Source organism: Sciurus vulgaris (assembly GCF_902686455.1).
Source record: "Sciurus vulgaris genome assembly, chromosome: 9".
In the NCBI taxonomy this organism is placed as follows: Eukaryota; Metazoa; Chordata; class Mammalia; order Rodentia; family Sciuridae; genus Sciurus; species Sciurus vulgaris.
The window spans coordinates 142,787,828-142,802,999 of record NC_136469.1 but is presented as its reverse complement, the minus strand read 5'-3'; the positions used below and the strand labels follow the sequence as shown (position 1 = coordinate 142,802,999).

The window sequence follows — 15,172 nt, the reverse complement described above, 5'->3', positions numbered from 1 at the left end:
GCTTGCAGGAAGTGGCGCTCGGCGAAGCGAGCAGGCAAGCGCCGCACAGGCAGGGGAGCAGCAGGGGCAGAGGCCTGGGTTAGTGCTGGGTCCCAGCAGAGCGGGAAGGGTGCGCCTGAGACTGGAGCTCACGGGCAAGTGCTGGGGCCCCAGGAGGCTTGTGGAAGGCAAGATGCCTGAGGTCTGTCGGGTAGGGTGGGGCCGCCCTTCCCTGCTGGAGGCTTCCCTGGGTGCTGGGCAGTGGGCCAGGCCTGGGAGACTCTCAGGGACTGTCCAAGTAAGGGCTTCTTCTGGAAGGGCGAGCTTGCTGCCTCTGGGAGTGCATCCCACCCTCCCCGCTCTGCTCAGGGGCCTGATCTGCAGGGTCCTGGGAGGACCAGGGGCCACTGAAGGCGGGGCTTCCCAGGCTTCCACACCCAGCTTCCGGGGACTGACCTGGGCACACTGGGGTACAGCAGGTTCTGCCCGGGGACACTGGGTCCCTGGCCTCTCCGCCCTCCCTCCAGGGCAGGTGGAAGGCCCTGGCTGTGGGGGAAGGGCTGCTCTGAGCACAGCCTCCTGGTCCCTGGAGAGGCCCAGCACGGGCCTAGCTCGGGCCTCTGGAGAGGGGCCCAGGCTTCCAGACCTGCCGGCAGGAGCAGAGTCTGCCAGCCCCCAGGCCCAGGCACCCGTGCTCCAAGGACCCTGAGAGGCAGTCCAGCCTCCCCTGTCCCCACGGCCCAGACCCACTGGGGATCCTCGGAGGATGTGGCTCTCTGCGGCTGGTCATCCTCCAGCTCGGGTTTCGGGGAGGCCGCATCAGTGTGGCACGGGGTCCTTCCCTCCAGGTCCCGCCTCCTCCCTCGGGCACGTCTCTCCCATGCCCCTGCCAGGCTTGCCAGGACGGGAGGGCCGGCAGACCACTGAGCCACCCGCCACTGCCCACGCCCCCGGCCCACTCCGACCTCTGCTGGACGCCTGCTGCTCCTGCCGCCTCAGCATGAACCCCCGCCACACACACACACCTCTGCTCCCCGGGCACGGCCACGCCACCTGCTGTCCTCTGGGACAGTCCAGGCAGGCCCGCAGACACTCTCCCATCGGGCTCTATCCCCAGGGTGGGAGCCTCGGCAAACCACTTGGGAAAGTGCCCACTAGGAACATCTGACCTAAGGGGGGCTCGAGGGTGGATGGACGGGATAGAAGGTGACCTTTAAGAAACGTAGCTGGCTCTCCTGGTTTTAGTGGAATAGAAATATTATAACACAATAAATCTCTTTTGCCCTTTTCAAAATTCCTTGTTTCTTGCATATTGTGAAAGGAACGTCAAGGCTTAAGCCAAGACGGCAGGTGAACTTTATCTGCCCGTGCAGGTGGCGTGATTGTTCCAGTGTCCCCCGGGAGGGGGCTGCTGCTGTGGACTGGCCTGGGGACGGGCTTTGTGCACACGAGCAGGGGGTGCGTGCCCAGGACTAGTTCTCCTCCTGGCCCCCAAGAAGCCCCCACCCCAGCGGGCAGGGAGTGGGCCAGGCAGGGCTCTCTCCCAGGGAGAGACGCTGGCCTGGGGACCCTGGCACGACTGTGACCAGCCAGGGTGTGTTGGACAGACCAGCTCAACTTCCTAGCCTCCTTGTTCCCTCGTGAAGGTCAATGGCCGTGTGACCTCCATGTGGCCTCTGTACACAGAGCAGCTGCGGGGCCTGCCCTGTACACAGGCCTTCTTCCTTCTCTTACTTCAGGCCATGCTGCTATATCAGCTCCTTGGACGGACCAGAGCCCCTGACCCAGACTCCCCACGGCCCCCAAACCCTCTCCGCTCTTGCACCCTACTCCCCTGCCCGGGAGCCCACCACCCAGCCAAGCCTGCTCTGCAGGAGCCTGGGGTTCCCTGCGGCCCACCTTCTGGCCCTGGGGCCTCAGTGAGCCCCTCACGGGCCTGGGAAGTGCTTTGGGGCCTCCCTGCAGGGCCTCCTCCATGGAGAGGTCCCTGCTCCCTTTTCTCAGATGTCCCCAGGGACAGGTCCAACTGTGTGGCGTGCTCTTAGACCTGCAGCACCCGTGGGTGTCCATGAAGAAGGGCTGGGGGCTGGCTCCTCCCCCTCGGCAGAGGCCCGGGCCGTCCAGGCAGACTGGCCACCCGGCTCTGGGAGGAGGCCCACCTCCACTGCCCACTGAGCCCTGGGAAGGAGCAGACAGAAGAAGCACTTCTGCTGGGAGCCCTGGCGGGTGGGCGTGGGTGGGTGTGGGCACCTGGTGCCACCTTACCTGCCGCCAGCTGCGCCCACAGTCGGACGTGATGTACATCTCCTCCTTGTACTCCACCAGCTGCGAGCCCAGGTTACCTGTCCAGGAGGGAAACGGGCAGTGCTGCCGTCGGGGCCAGCCAGCTGCCTCTGCCAGGGTCTGAGCCAGCACAGCCCAGCCAAGGGTTGCGTGCCCTGGGCCCGCCCCTCCGGCCACCTAGCCCCGGGAAGCACATCCCCGCCTTCCCCTTCTGATATCACCTCCTGGGGACACGGGGCTCCAGCCCAGGCCCATCTGAGCACAGCAGGCTCAGCCTGCCTCAGGGCCAGGCTCCAGGCCCAGCCAGGGCCCCTGTTCCAGGCCCAGCATGCATCGGCGCTCAGGGCCTCAGGGGGGTAAGAATGACGGTGGCATGCTGACCACAGACAGCGGGCATGGCTGGGCAGGCAGGTGGCTCGGGGCAGCCCCCAGCATGGTTGGGTTTGCTTTCGTGAGTAGGGGAGAGCAGGGGAGGGCACGGAAGCAAGACCCTGGGTGAGAGGCAGGGCCAGCCCCTCGGATGCTCATGAAATACCTGCTGGGGGTGGGATATCTGGGGGGATGGCGACCTGGCACCAGGTAGCTGGCAGCCACAAGGTCCACCTCCACTCTGCCTGCTCGAGCCCTGCCAGGGCGGGCAGCGCGGGTCACTGCTTCCATGGCCACTGGCACGGCTCCCACCAGGACCTCAGGCAGCCCTCTGAGGAAGGACGGCTCCAGGAGAGGAGAGGAGAGGAGAGGAGACCGGAAGGGAGGGGCAGGAGCAGCGCCTCTGCTGCCCAGGCCCGCTCCCCTCCAGGCCCGACCAAGGACCCTGGCCGCAGGCATGGGTGCCCGCACGCGTTGCTGGCCTAGACAGCACATTTTCTTGGACTAAATAGAGCCAAGGGGGACCTCGAGGAGGCCTGTGAGAGACTAGGTTCCACATGCTGGCTGGACAGGAGGACACCCAGAGATCCTGGAAGAGCCCGGCCGCGAACCCACCGCGTGTAAGATCCAGACAGCCGGCTCACCAGGCTGAGCCACCCACACCCTGCCCGTGCTCATTCTTTACCGTTTCCTCTAAAACCAGGAGCCTGGGACCCACAGTGCGTCTCACGCCGAGCACCGGCCCGCTTGGTGCCTTGGAGGTGGGCCCTGCTCTCCGGCGCCCCTGTGCTTTCCTAACTGTGCTTTCCATGCGTCCTAGAACTCCCTTCCGTGCAGTGAGTCAAGAACCTGCCAGGGCTTGTTGGAGGTCCCCCACTTCCCACGGACCTCTGAGACTCCTCTCCAGCGCCCTGTCCCTCCCTCCGCCCCCCACCGTCCACCGTCCACGCCTCACACTAGCCCCACCCACTAGCCACTCTGCCTGGTTCCTCAGCCGTGGCTTGGCACCTTTTCCGACGAGCGATGGCTGTCGGGCGCACCTACGCATTCTGCCAGCTCCCACTTCCTCGCAGCAGAGCTCTGCCCTCTCCTTTGGCAGAGGAGGAAACTGAGGTTCACAGAAGCACAGGGAACACCCCAGCTCCCACAGCTGGGAGCGACAGAGCCTGGGGCTTGTCACTCCGGCCTTCTGGCCCTCCAGATGGCATTTAGGATCAAAAGAAAGAAGAGCAGGGAGGGACCCGGTGGAAACATGCAGCCGTCTTGGGCAGGGCCTCCTGCCGTGGCCTTGCCACCTGTGCCCATCCACCTGGCCACATCGTGACAGCAGGTGAGGCTGGCCCCACCCCGTCCAGCGAGGTCGCCCTGGCTCACCACTCATCCTCTACTCCTGGCCCCAGCGGACTCAGGGCTGGCGAGGACGTAATGAAAGGCTGCACATCAGCCGGCCACACCACAAGGTGGCCAGGGTTCAGAAGCAGCAGGGTGAGGTTCAGATGCGCAGCCTGCCCTTACAGGGACGGTGGGAGGGAGGCGGGAGGCTGGCGGGAGGCTGCCGCTGTTGTGCTCTGCAGGCCAGGTGGACAGCCCCTGTTCCCTGCCCGACAGGTGCCGGATCCCCAGATGCCCAAGGCATCCTGGGTGCTGCCAGACCTCCCAGGCCTCGAAGGCCTTGGTGCAGTAGGAACGCTTGAATTTGTGTCCATTTTGGTCAGGAATTTGGGGTGCCAGATAATTAGCATAAGGCATTTTAAATTCACTCTCCCCTCAGGTCCAGCAAACCAAGCCTACGAGACTGGGGATGCCCAGCACAGGTGGCCCCCATCACTGCTTGGCCCACGTAGACAGACACTGTCCACTGGCTGTTATGGAACAGGACCCCAAACACAGGACATGCAGATGAACTTCAGAAGCCAAACGCCTCTGTGACCTTCTCTTTCCAGGTCTGTGCTCCCTGCAGGAAAGCCCACGTGCTTCAGGGTAGCATCCAATGCCTCACCCCGACAGTCCAGGTTTGCACTGTCAGAAACCCAACAACACAGCCCGCCTGGGCTGCTCCTGAGCTCTGGTTTGGATACCCACCTCCCTCCTCTGCCCAGAAGACATTCCTCTATCTCGACGCAGCTGTTCACTCATTCACTCATGCACGAACACCCTGGAGGGCCCCTCGTGGCCGGGCTGGGCCTCGTGCTGGGGGAGTGAAGGCTTGGCTGTGGTGTCCAGCTCAGAGTCTAGGGCCATGTCCAGACAGCCCTCACCCTTGGCCAGAGGGCCACCTGCCTTGTGCTGAAGCCAGTGCTGGCAACAGAGGGATGGGGCACTGGGTTAAGAAAAGAAGGCTCGTGGCCAGGCCTGCCGTCCTCATTGACAGGGCAGAGGACATGGACCCTCAGGCTGCAAAAGAAGCGGCATGCAGATCCTCGAGGGCTCTAGCTCCCGCCAGCCAGGGACCTCCGACACCGGCCCTGCTCTCCGTTCCGACTCTTCGTCATAGCAGATCTTTTTCTACCTTTTGTGATTAGTACACACTTAACGATCCCCAAGGGAGGTTCCGGGGTGGAGGGACGGACACACACAGATTATGACTCCGGTTTTTAGGAAACTCTTGCTTCGTTCATGTGTCTCTCTCTCCCACTATGGTACATTTTCTTCAGGGATCAGTAAATTTCAACACAAATCATCCATCTTTCTTCCTTCCTTCATCCCTGCACCCCTTCCTCACTTCTTTTCTCCTTCTTCCTTTTCATCCATCCATTATCCATTCATTATCCTCCACCCACCCATTCACCCATGCATTCATCCACACATCCATCCATCTACCCACCCATCCATCTTCCATGCATCCACCAATCCATCCACCCACCCATCCACCCATCCATTCATCCATCATCCATCCATCCATCTATTCACCCACCCATCTACCCATCCCTCATCCACCCATCTATCCACCATCCACCCATCCATCATCCATCCATCCACCTATCTATCCACCCATCCATCCACCACCCACCCATCCATCATCCATTCATCCACCTATCTATCCACCCGCCCATCTACCCATCCCTCATCCACCCATCCACCCATCCATCCACCACCCACCCATCCATCCACCACCCACCCATCCATCATCCATCCATCTACCTATCTATCCAGCCACCCATCCACCCATCCATCATCCATCCATCCATTCGTCTATCCACCCACCTATCTACCCATCTCATCCACCCATCCACCCATCCCTTCACCCATCATTCATCCATCCACCCACCTATCCACCCATCCATTCATCCATCATCCATCCATCCATTCACCCACTCATCTACCCATCCCTCATCCACCCATCTATCCACCATCCACCCATCCATCATCCATCCATCCACCTATCTATCTACCCATCCATCCACCACCCACCCATCCTTCATCCATCCATCCACCTATCTATCCACCTGCCCATCTACCCATCCCTCATCCACCCATCCACCCATCCATTCACCACCCACCCATCCATCATCCATCCATCTACCTATCTATCCAGCCAGCCACCCATCCACCCATCCATCATCCATCCATCCACTTATCTATCCACCCACCCATCCACCCATCCATCATCCGTCCATCTTTCCAACACATGTCATGTGCCCATGCTGTGCCATGGTTTGCCCTTCAGGTTTCCACGAGAGCTGAGCTTCCTGGAGAGCTGTGTCACTGCCCCCGAAGGGACACATGGCCCCAGCCCATGGACATCTATCTTTACCCTGGAAAGGGAGCCCCTCGGGCTGTAATAGCACCCCTGGGACTCCTACAGCATTGCCCACCTGCTCCCATGATGAGTCCTGGGGCGCTGTCCTTGGTGTGCACGGTGCCTGACACGTAGGGGTTGTCTGCCCAGCGCAGGTGCAGATGCAGGTGGCAGTCGGGCTGGGGGAGAGAAGGGAGCATGTCAGCAGGGGAAGGACTGTCCTCAGAAAGCTAGGCCTGTGGTGCCCTGGGGAGAGGGCGGGGCCTTTGGCTTGGAGGAGTGGAGGGGGGCGAGGAGCAGGCCTCAGCCGGCCACTAGATGGAGGATGGAAGGACAAGGACGGCATGGTCCAGAGGCCCTGGGGTGCTGGGAGGTGGAGCAGACCCGCGAGGGTCCAGGGCCGGGTCCATCCTCTGCTCTAGATTAGTAGCCCTGCACAGTCTGCATGCGGCACTCTGTCTGGCGGAAGTTTCCCCAAGGGAGGAAAGGTGGAGGGCCCAGCGCGGCTCATCTGGGCCAGGGGACGGGACTCCTGGAGACTGCGCGGCCCCCTCCCATCCTGCTACCCTCCACCAGAACTGTTGCTGGGGCTCTCTGCCCAATTATACCTTACCTGGGCCCTGTATGCCCAGATGCCCAGAGACCAGGGGTGGCCATGGGACACCTGCATGCCCCTCTCCTCTTGAGGGAAAGAGGGAAGTGGGCATGTCAGGGCCACTGGGACCCCATATTCAGTCTGGAGACCCCGTATCTCCTCTCCTCTCTCCTGCAGCCTGAGACGCGGGGTCTCCAAGGCCTGGCTGGCGGAGCCCTGGGTCGCAGAGTTCCGGAGATCTCCGGGCGGCAGACAGATGCAGAGGGGCTTGGAGGGTCATGACCCCAGGTCGGCTCTCAGGTCCCCTAACTCAGGGAACTCCATGGGGCAGCGAGGCAGGGCTAGGGGTCCCTGAACTCCCTTGGCACGGCCGTCTGGCCTTAGGAAAATTGCTCAGTTTTGCTGCCTTGGTTTTCCTCTGCTTCTTGGGATTATTGGGTGAACAGGGCAGCTTCTGGGGCGAGTGTCAGGCCAGGCCCTCCCAGGGGCTGCCTGGTTTTTTCAGGGGAAATAGTCTCCGGTGTAGAAGTCCCGCCACTGGGTACCCAGGGTCCAATTCTTTCACGAGGAGCTACTATTTTCAGGGTGACTTTGGGCTCAGTCAGCTGGTGGGTAAGATGGAGCCAGGGTGCCTGCTGCCCACACCTAAGGGGCCCTCCCAACCCTGTGGCCAAGGTCGTGACCTGTCCCAGAGCAGTCCCTTCCCTTCAGCTTCTACAGTACCTTCTTCAGGCTGAGAACTGAGTCCATTGAGCTAAAAACCAAAGCATTCGATAGACCGGATGGTGATCTGGAGTGGCCATTACTAGGTGGTGGCCCAGCTGACGGACAGGCTGTGCTTGTCTACACGGGTCGTAAAAAATGCCCCAGCTTTACTTTGCTTTGCGTGGTTCCACTCACGGGGAACGGCCTGGACAGGGAACCGGGGCCGGCAGAAAGCAGGTTCTGGGGGTCCCCAGTGGGGTGGCTAGAGAGGCTGACGGCCGACGGCTGAGGCCATGGACACCTCGGGGGGAAGGGCCACATGCTCCCAGGAGAGGCTGATCGCCAAGCGGTGCACACCCTCAGCCGCCGGATTGTGAGAATGGTGCCAATAAAGCTGTCGCACCACCAGGAGATGGGCAAGCTGACAAGTGGGGCCCCTGGCCTGCATAGGGCAACCCGGCGACCCTCAGCTGGAGGATGTCAGGGTGTCCTCGGAGAGCCCTGTCCAGGAACACAGGGCCTGAATGGGCTCCCACTGGCCTGGTGGGACTCACGAGGTGCCCAGCCCCTGGCTCTCTCCTGATTGCTTACAATCTAAAGCAGCTCACCGAGTCTCGACTTTGGGGAGACCCCGTGGTCTTCTCCCCTGCCCACCCATCTGGACCAGACCCCAAGGAGGGGGCTGGCCAGGGAGGGAGTCTGTGCAATTTGCCACAGGAGAAGCCTTCAGAGGAGGGGGGTGGCAGGGAGACTTGGTGGCCTGGGGTTCCTGGAGGCAGAGGCACCTGAAGTGCCAGAGCTGGCGCCTGACCTCAGGCTGCCGTCGGAGCACCGACCCCCTTCCCTGGTGCAGGGCAGGCAGAGTCAGAGGCCTCGTCATGGACGCCGCTGCCTTCTTCCCAGCCCAAGGGGAGGTCCTGCTTAAGGCACTTGTTGGGTTGGAGGTGGACCCTCGATTAGCTGTGGCCATGGATGCTAAGGCGTAGGCCGCAGTCCCCTTTGCAGCCCTGTGGGGCCTGCTACTGGCCGCACAAGCCTCTCTCTAGCTGTCCCTCCTAAGGCAGCAGGGGCTCTGCTGGTATTGGCCAGAAGACAAGGCCTTGGTAGGCCTCCGAAGCAAGGCTGGGCTGGGTGGGTGAAGGGCAGGCCAGGCAGACCTGGCAGACCGGGGCTCTGATGCCCCATGAAGGACATAGGACAGTAGCTCCAACAGTGTCAGAGTCTCCCAGGCACGTGGCAGATGGGCCGGCCTCTGAGTCTGCCTGGGCAAGGGCAGGAGACCAAGGGCAGGCTGGTACCCAAAGTGGTCCTGACAGAGGTGGATGGGCACTGTGGGCTTGGTGGGCTGCAGGGAGTGCCTGGCTCCCAGGGACCTTCCCCAGGTGCCCCTTCTGCATGAGCCGTGGGCACTCTCCAGAAGGTCCAGCCAACCCTCACAGATGGACAGAGGGTGAGGGCCATGTTGCCAGCCACCCGGATGCCCAGGTCCTGCCTGGGCATGTCCAAGGAACATCCCAGGCAGCCCAACGTGGGGTTCAACGGATTCAAAACCATTTTCCCCCTGCCAGGCATCCTGCTAAAACAGATCCGATGGCTCATCTGGTCGTAGTGCCCTTGCTTCCCCACCTCAGGGCAGTCCTGTGGCCCCGGAGAAGACACGGGACCCCAGAGGAAAAGAACAGGAGGCCAGGAAGTCCAGCACCAGCCCGAGGCCCTTGAGGAGCCTGCTGGCCTGAGCAGCCTGCCCTCCTCTGCATCTTGCAGCATTCCACCATGAGCAGGAACCGTCTTCCAGGGAGACGAGTCCCAGCACAGTCCGCACGACACCTTGTGGCGAGCGAGGAGCCAGGCCCGCCACAGCCCCGGTGGGAAAACCCAGCCTCCCAGGCGGAGCTTTAATTTGGTGTCTTTCGTGCCCCGTTGGCTCCCGTGTCCCTTGCTCAGGTGCCCTCGTGCCTGCCCGGGGCATGTGTTTTCTGGTTTGCTCCCATTTTTATTACTTTAGGGTTGGGACGTAGATCTTGCAAAGGTCATTTCCTCACTGAGCTGCGTAATTGCAGACGAGAAGCCATTCCTAGCAACAAACTTGCTTTGACAGATTAATTTGGCTTAACTCTGCCGGTGATGATACAGAAATTAGCCCTTTCTCAGCGATTCTGTTCTCGGCAGGGTGCGGACAAACGGCAGGAACTCACTCCCCAGGCAGACGGGCAGGTGTTGGGATCCTCAGGGATCGCGGGACAGGGACCTGAGCAGGGTCCCAGGAGAGCGAGGTGCATCAGGGCTGGGTCTGGGCACAGAGATGGGACCTCCCCTTCCCCAGCCTCTTGCCTGCTGGGCAGAATCCCAGCACGCCCGGCTGCCTTCTGCTTGGCTTATGGATGTGTCTCGAGGCCCAGAATAGGGCCCCACACACAGCAGGCACAGACGGGGGCCACTGTGGGGGTCCTGCCTCTGAGGGGCTGCGACCCTCAGAGTGGAGCACAGAGGCTTCCCAGTGGAGAGGACAACGGGCAGGGCGGGCAGGCGGCAGTAGTTTGTGGGTGAGGGAAGGGAAGGGGCATTCTGGGCTTTGGGGTAGTGGGCGGGACTTCCTTGCCCACTGGCTGGGTGCTAGGGACTGGGATGCACGTGCCAGCCAATCTCATGTCTCCCTCGCCAAAAGACCACCAGGGATTATTATCACATCCTTCCCTTTCAACAGAGTCTCAGGGGCACCGAGGGACTCAAGATCATGCCATCAGCAAGGGGCTGAGCTGCGGCTCTGTCAGGTCCAGCTCTGGACACTGCTCCACCCAGAGCAGCCCAGCACTGGGAAAGGGTCAGGCAAGCCCCCCACAGAAGCAGAGAGAGGCCCTGGGAGAGGTGGGGTCCCCAGGCAGGGCACAGTGAGAGCCTGTCCAGACCCACGGCCCAGACGGCCTCTTTTCCATTGCTGTGGCCTGTCAGAGGTCAGCTCAAGCCAGGGCCAGGCAAGGCCAGGGCCTCCAGAGCTGCCTTGCCCTCCTTGCAGCAGGGGCCTGTGGGCTACCTGGATTCCCAGGCTGCCACACCAGGCTGGGGGCACCCAGAAAGTTTGGGAATCTGTGTTCATGCAGAAGGGTCCCCAGGAGAGTGGGGCCAGCGTTGGAGCCATGGCTTGGCCGCCATCTGGTCCCTGTACAGTGGCCCGTGGCCTCTGGTGGCAGGTATCACTCTGCCTCTCACCCCTGGGCAGAGTACTTCCCTGGACCTGGCCGTTGGCCAAGAAGACTCAGCAGATGTCTCGGGTGCTGGGGAGGCGCTGGCTGTCCTGTCTACCCTGGGAACCCACCTGTGCTGGCCTCAGAGGAGGAGGCGGGATGGGGAACACCATCCCTCCCAGACCCATGACCAAGGCCCACAGAAATGCCCACTGCCCTGCCTGCTGGCCTGGGGAGCTAGCAGAGGTTGTCCTCGTGGTTTGTCACACCAAAGCCATGGCCACAGCTCCCCATGCCCGTTCCTCTCTGTGCCCCTCTCCACCACGCCCAGGACAGGGGACTCGCGTGTCTCAGGTCCTTCAGTCACCCCGACGCCCCTCAGGAGCCTGGCACACACCCGGGTACCCCACGGAGGGCAGAGCACTCACGGGCTGGCAGTGGGTGGGCTTCCCGTTCATGTCGGTGCTGGGCGGCCTCAGGTGGTGCCAGTCGCGGCCCTTGTTGTAGGTTATGAGGGTCATCACCTTCCCATCCGCCTTCTGGTTGGCCAGGAAGACCCCTTTCACCCCTCTGACCTGGGACGAAACGTAGGAAGGACGGTGACAGCCTGCGTAGCTCTCCAGGGCCATGCGCCCGGTGGCTGTGCACTGCCTCTCCCTCCTGGAGGGGCGCAGGGCCTGGGGCAAGGTGTCCAGTGCTGCAGGAGGCGGTTCCGTCAGCGCCACGCAGAGCTGTCCTCCCGGAGGACCGTGATCATCGGATGGTGAGGCCAGCTCCCCGGCCTGCCCATTACCCAGGCCCCTGTCCTCACCAGAGCCCGGGGCTCCCCTCCCCTCGCTCTGCAGTCCTGCAGGCCCTGCACCTGGGCTCTGCATCTGGGCTTCCCTCGGGGGACTCCGGGAAGGAATGAGGGTCCGCGCGGACCCGGCAGGCCCGGACGTCCCCTCTGGCTGTCACTGCTCAGGCCTACGCTTGCTTCCTCCCTCAAGGGTCCCCTGAGGCCCCAGGCAGTGGCCTGCCCACACCCAAGATGGTCACTAAGTTGACCCGGAAGGAGAGCACAGGTTTGTGACTCCTGGGTTCCGTCCGCAGTTCCTGCACAGACGTTTCTGCAAGTCCCTGTTGCGTGGACCTCTTGGGCTCATTCTCTGAGACCTGGTGCGGTGTGAACGGGCCCAGGACCCCTGCTCTCCCGCCCTGCGGCGGCTGTCACCTCGGCACGAGGCAGGCTATCCTTTCTTCAAAACACCTCAGGAACCGAGGCTCAGAGTCTGGTGGAAGCCAAAGCTCCACACCCAAGGTCATAATCACGCTGATGATAATAACGGCTCCCCGTGGCTTCTAAGTGGCAGGCACTGGGCACCTCCAGGAGGCCAGGGCGCCTGCGGCCTGCAGTGCGCAGGTGTGTGGGGCTTGGCATGTGGCTCCCCCCGTGCGCAGTGCTGGTGTGGACAGTGGGTGTCCTGCTGCTGTGACGGAGCATCACGGGCAGCCGCGTGGTGCCCTCCAGTGCCACAGGTCAGAAGGCTGAGAGCGCCACTCATGTCCCCTTGGCAGGGCTGCGTTCCTCTCTGGAGGCTCCAGGGAAGTCCTAGCCTCCCCAGAGTCTCCCTGTCCTGTGAGGTGAAGGCCACAGTCACAGGCATTGGGACATGGACGTCTGTGGGGGCCACTATTCTTCCTCCCACAGATGGAAGGGGTTGAGTTGCCCTCCAGAGCTGGACCCTGTGGGTCACGGGGGCGACGTCCCTGGGGGGTGCAGGGCCACTGGGTCTGTGCTCTTCGCCTCAGGCCCCGGGGTCTTGCTGGCACAGGCAGGTGAGGTTGGAAGCCAAGCAGGTGCCTCGCGCTGTGCTGCCTTCGGCTCTCGATGGAGCTCTGCACCCGGGTGAATCCGCGCCTGGTCTGTGGTGGGCCTGCGTGGCCCGTGGAGGAGGCGGTAACCAGGGGAGCCAGCCTCGCCTCTGCAGTGGAGGCTTCAGGGTGGTTGTGCTGGGGTGGCAGCGGATGCCTGAGGACTGAGCACCCTCCAGCACCACGGGAGCTGTGCTGTTCCTTGCTCGCCTCCAGACTCCTACAGGAATGGGCCCCTCCAGCCAGGCCTGGCTTCACAGTGAGCAGTGGCTCTAGACCCAGGGACGCAGGCTCCACGTCGTGGGAGCAAGGAGATTCCCAGGCCCTCTGCAGGTCCGCAGGAGGGGCGCGCGTGCGTGTGAGAGCCTGTGCTGTCTACAGACCACTGGACGTCCCTGCCCGGGGTGGGACGGGCCGCGAGCTGTGACCAGGGGCCTCCTTTGCCTGTTGGGGTGGTCTGTCTGGGGTGCAAGGACAGGCCATGGCATCAGCCCTGTCCAAGTGGACCAGGCTCCGCTGTGACGGCAGGGTGGACAGAACTCACACAGGTGGAAGCAGCTGTGAGGTCTCGCTAGAGGAAGGCTCTGGTGGGCCGGGCAGAGGCAGGCAGAGTCCAAGGGATGTGAGGCCTTGGCTGCACCGATAGGGGCCATGTGGCCCAGCAGAGGGCCACTGATGCCCCTCTTGGGTGCTGAGTCCAGCTGTGGGCCTGAGGTCAGCTTAGCCATGAACAGTGACAGCCAAAGGGACCCCAGAGGGCATGCTGGGGTGAGCTGGAGCTCTGCCTGCTCTGGCCCATCGAGAGTCTGGATCAGAGCCTCCGTACGTGCCAGAGCAGGGCAGGCGGGGGTGGGAGGTGGGCGCACAGGACCCCAGGCTGGCAGGGAGAGGAGGCCCCAGGTGAAGGCCCAGGCCCCAGGTGGGGCAGGTCGGCCTGGCACTGAGGCCCAGCTTCCGTCTGTGCTGGGACAGGCTCTGCAGATGCCCTCTGATTTGGGACCCGGGTCTGAGGAGTGCTATCCCAGGACCCCCTCTGTCCATCACCAGAGCTCACTCTGAGCCTCGTGAGGTTGCCTCGTGGCCCTTAGAGAGGTTTCAGACCCTGAGATGGTGTGTGGGGACAGGACAGGGAGGGTGCCCCGGGCCATGCCCACCTCGAGGACATCGATGACCACGCTCTCCTCCGCCTGCCGCGAGCTGCGCACGTTCTCCAGCACCAGTGTGTAGTGCACACCACGCGGGTCTGACTGGTACAGGTTGTAGGTGTCCACCTGGTACCACTCCTGAGCCGCCACCAGCACCTGGTTCTCGTCTGTGCTGATGAGCTGCAGGTCCTGGGGGAGGGGGCAGGGTCAGGGGGCGTGCTGTGGCCTCCCAGGCTCCTCAGGGTCATGCCCAGCTGGATCTGCACCCTGGCTCACCATGCTTGGCTCTGTGGCCCTGGGCAGTCCTCTCGCCTCCCCAGGGTGAGGGTCAGACCCTCCATACCAGGCTGCGAAAGGGCGGCCCAAGGATACTCACCTCCTGCCCTGTCAGGCTGGCTGTCCTGTCCCGCAGTGGGCTCCTTCAAACACCCAAGTGGCCAGGATAACCAAGAGGGCCAGGTGCTGCCCTGGCACCAGAGGGCAGAACTGGACATCCATACCCTGGGGCCGTACATGGGGCAGGAGGAGTCCCTGGGCTGACCTCTGGCTTCACGTCCTGGGACATCTTTGCCACCCTAATGTCCCTCACACACAAGCTGTGGTTTGCCTGCCTCCCTCTGCTCCAGCCCCACACCCAGCGGGAGGGAGCTCAGAGGAGAACGTGTGGAAAGGAGCAGCCCTGGCGATGGCTCTGGCCTCAGTTTCCCCTGCTGGAAGCTGGTGGGCTCGGTACAGTGGTCTCAGGTTCAGTTCCAGATTTCAGAATTCCAAAAGAAAAAGAAACCACATGAAGGAGGAAGGCGGCTCGCCTCAGCCTGGGCTCCTTTCCCAGGGCCGCACGCTGCAGGGGAGCTGGACAGAGGCACCTGCCCTGCCCTGTTTCACAGCCGTGCAGCCTGGCTCTCCAGCCTCCGACTTGGTCTTGCTCCGAGCATTTGTTGCCCTCTGACACTGGGGTGCCTGGGTGCAGGGGCTGCAGGTAGCCTCTGCCCAGGGTCCTTCTTCCTGGACAACATCAGGCTGAGCTTCATGTTCTGCTGTCAAACTGTATCCTCAGCTGTGCGGGGCCCTGGGCACCAAGGCCTGGCCCCTTCACCCCATGGCCCAGCTGGGCCCCTGCAACTTGTGACTCAAGGGGACTTTGTGAAGCCAGATGTGATACCATGGAGCACCTACCAAGCACCCGCACACGGGAGGCCCCACAGACCCACAAGCTAGGGGCCTGTGTCCATGGACATGAATGTGACACACATAAATGACAGGAACCAAGAAGCACAAGCTCCGGCGTGATCACCAGGCCCGGGTCTGGCGGCACCCTCTG

At 62.6% G+C, this 15,172-nt stretch overlaps 1 protein-coding gene across 2 annotated transcripts in view; it reads right to left on the bottom strand.

The window, feature by feature from the left end:
* The window catches only part of SORCS2 (sortilin related VPS10 domain containing receptor 2), a 357,443-nt gene that overhangs the window by 28,320 nt on the left and 313,951 nt on the right, over positions 1-15,172 (bottom strand). Inside the window, exons 9-12 of one of the 2 annotated variants that reach the window (XM_079154330.1) lie at positions 13,861-14,040; positions 11,281-11,427; positions 6,447-6,549; positions 2,245-2,321 (exon numbers count right to left, since the gene is read on the bottom strand). In XM_079154330.1, the coding sequence (XP_079010456.1) occupies positions 2,245-2,321; positions 6,447-6,549; positions 11,281-11,427; positions 13,861-14,040 (507 nt within the window). The remainder of the gene's footprint in view (positions 1-2,244; positions 2,322-6,446; positions 6,550-11,280; positions 11,428-13,860; positions 14,041-15,172) is intronic. The other variant, XM_079154331.1, reaches the window with a different exon arrangement.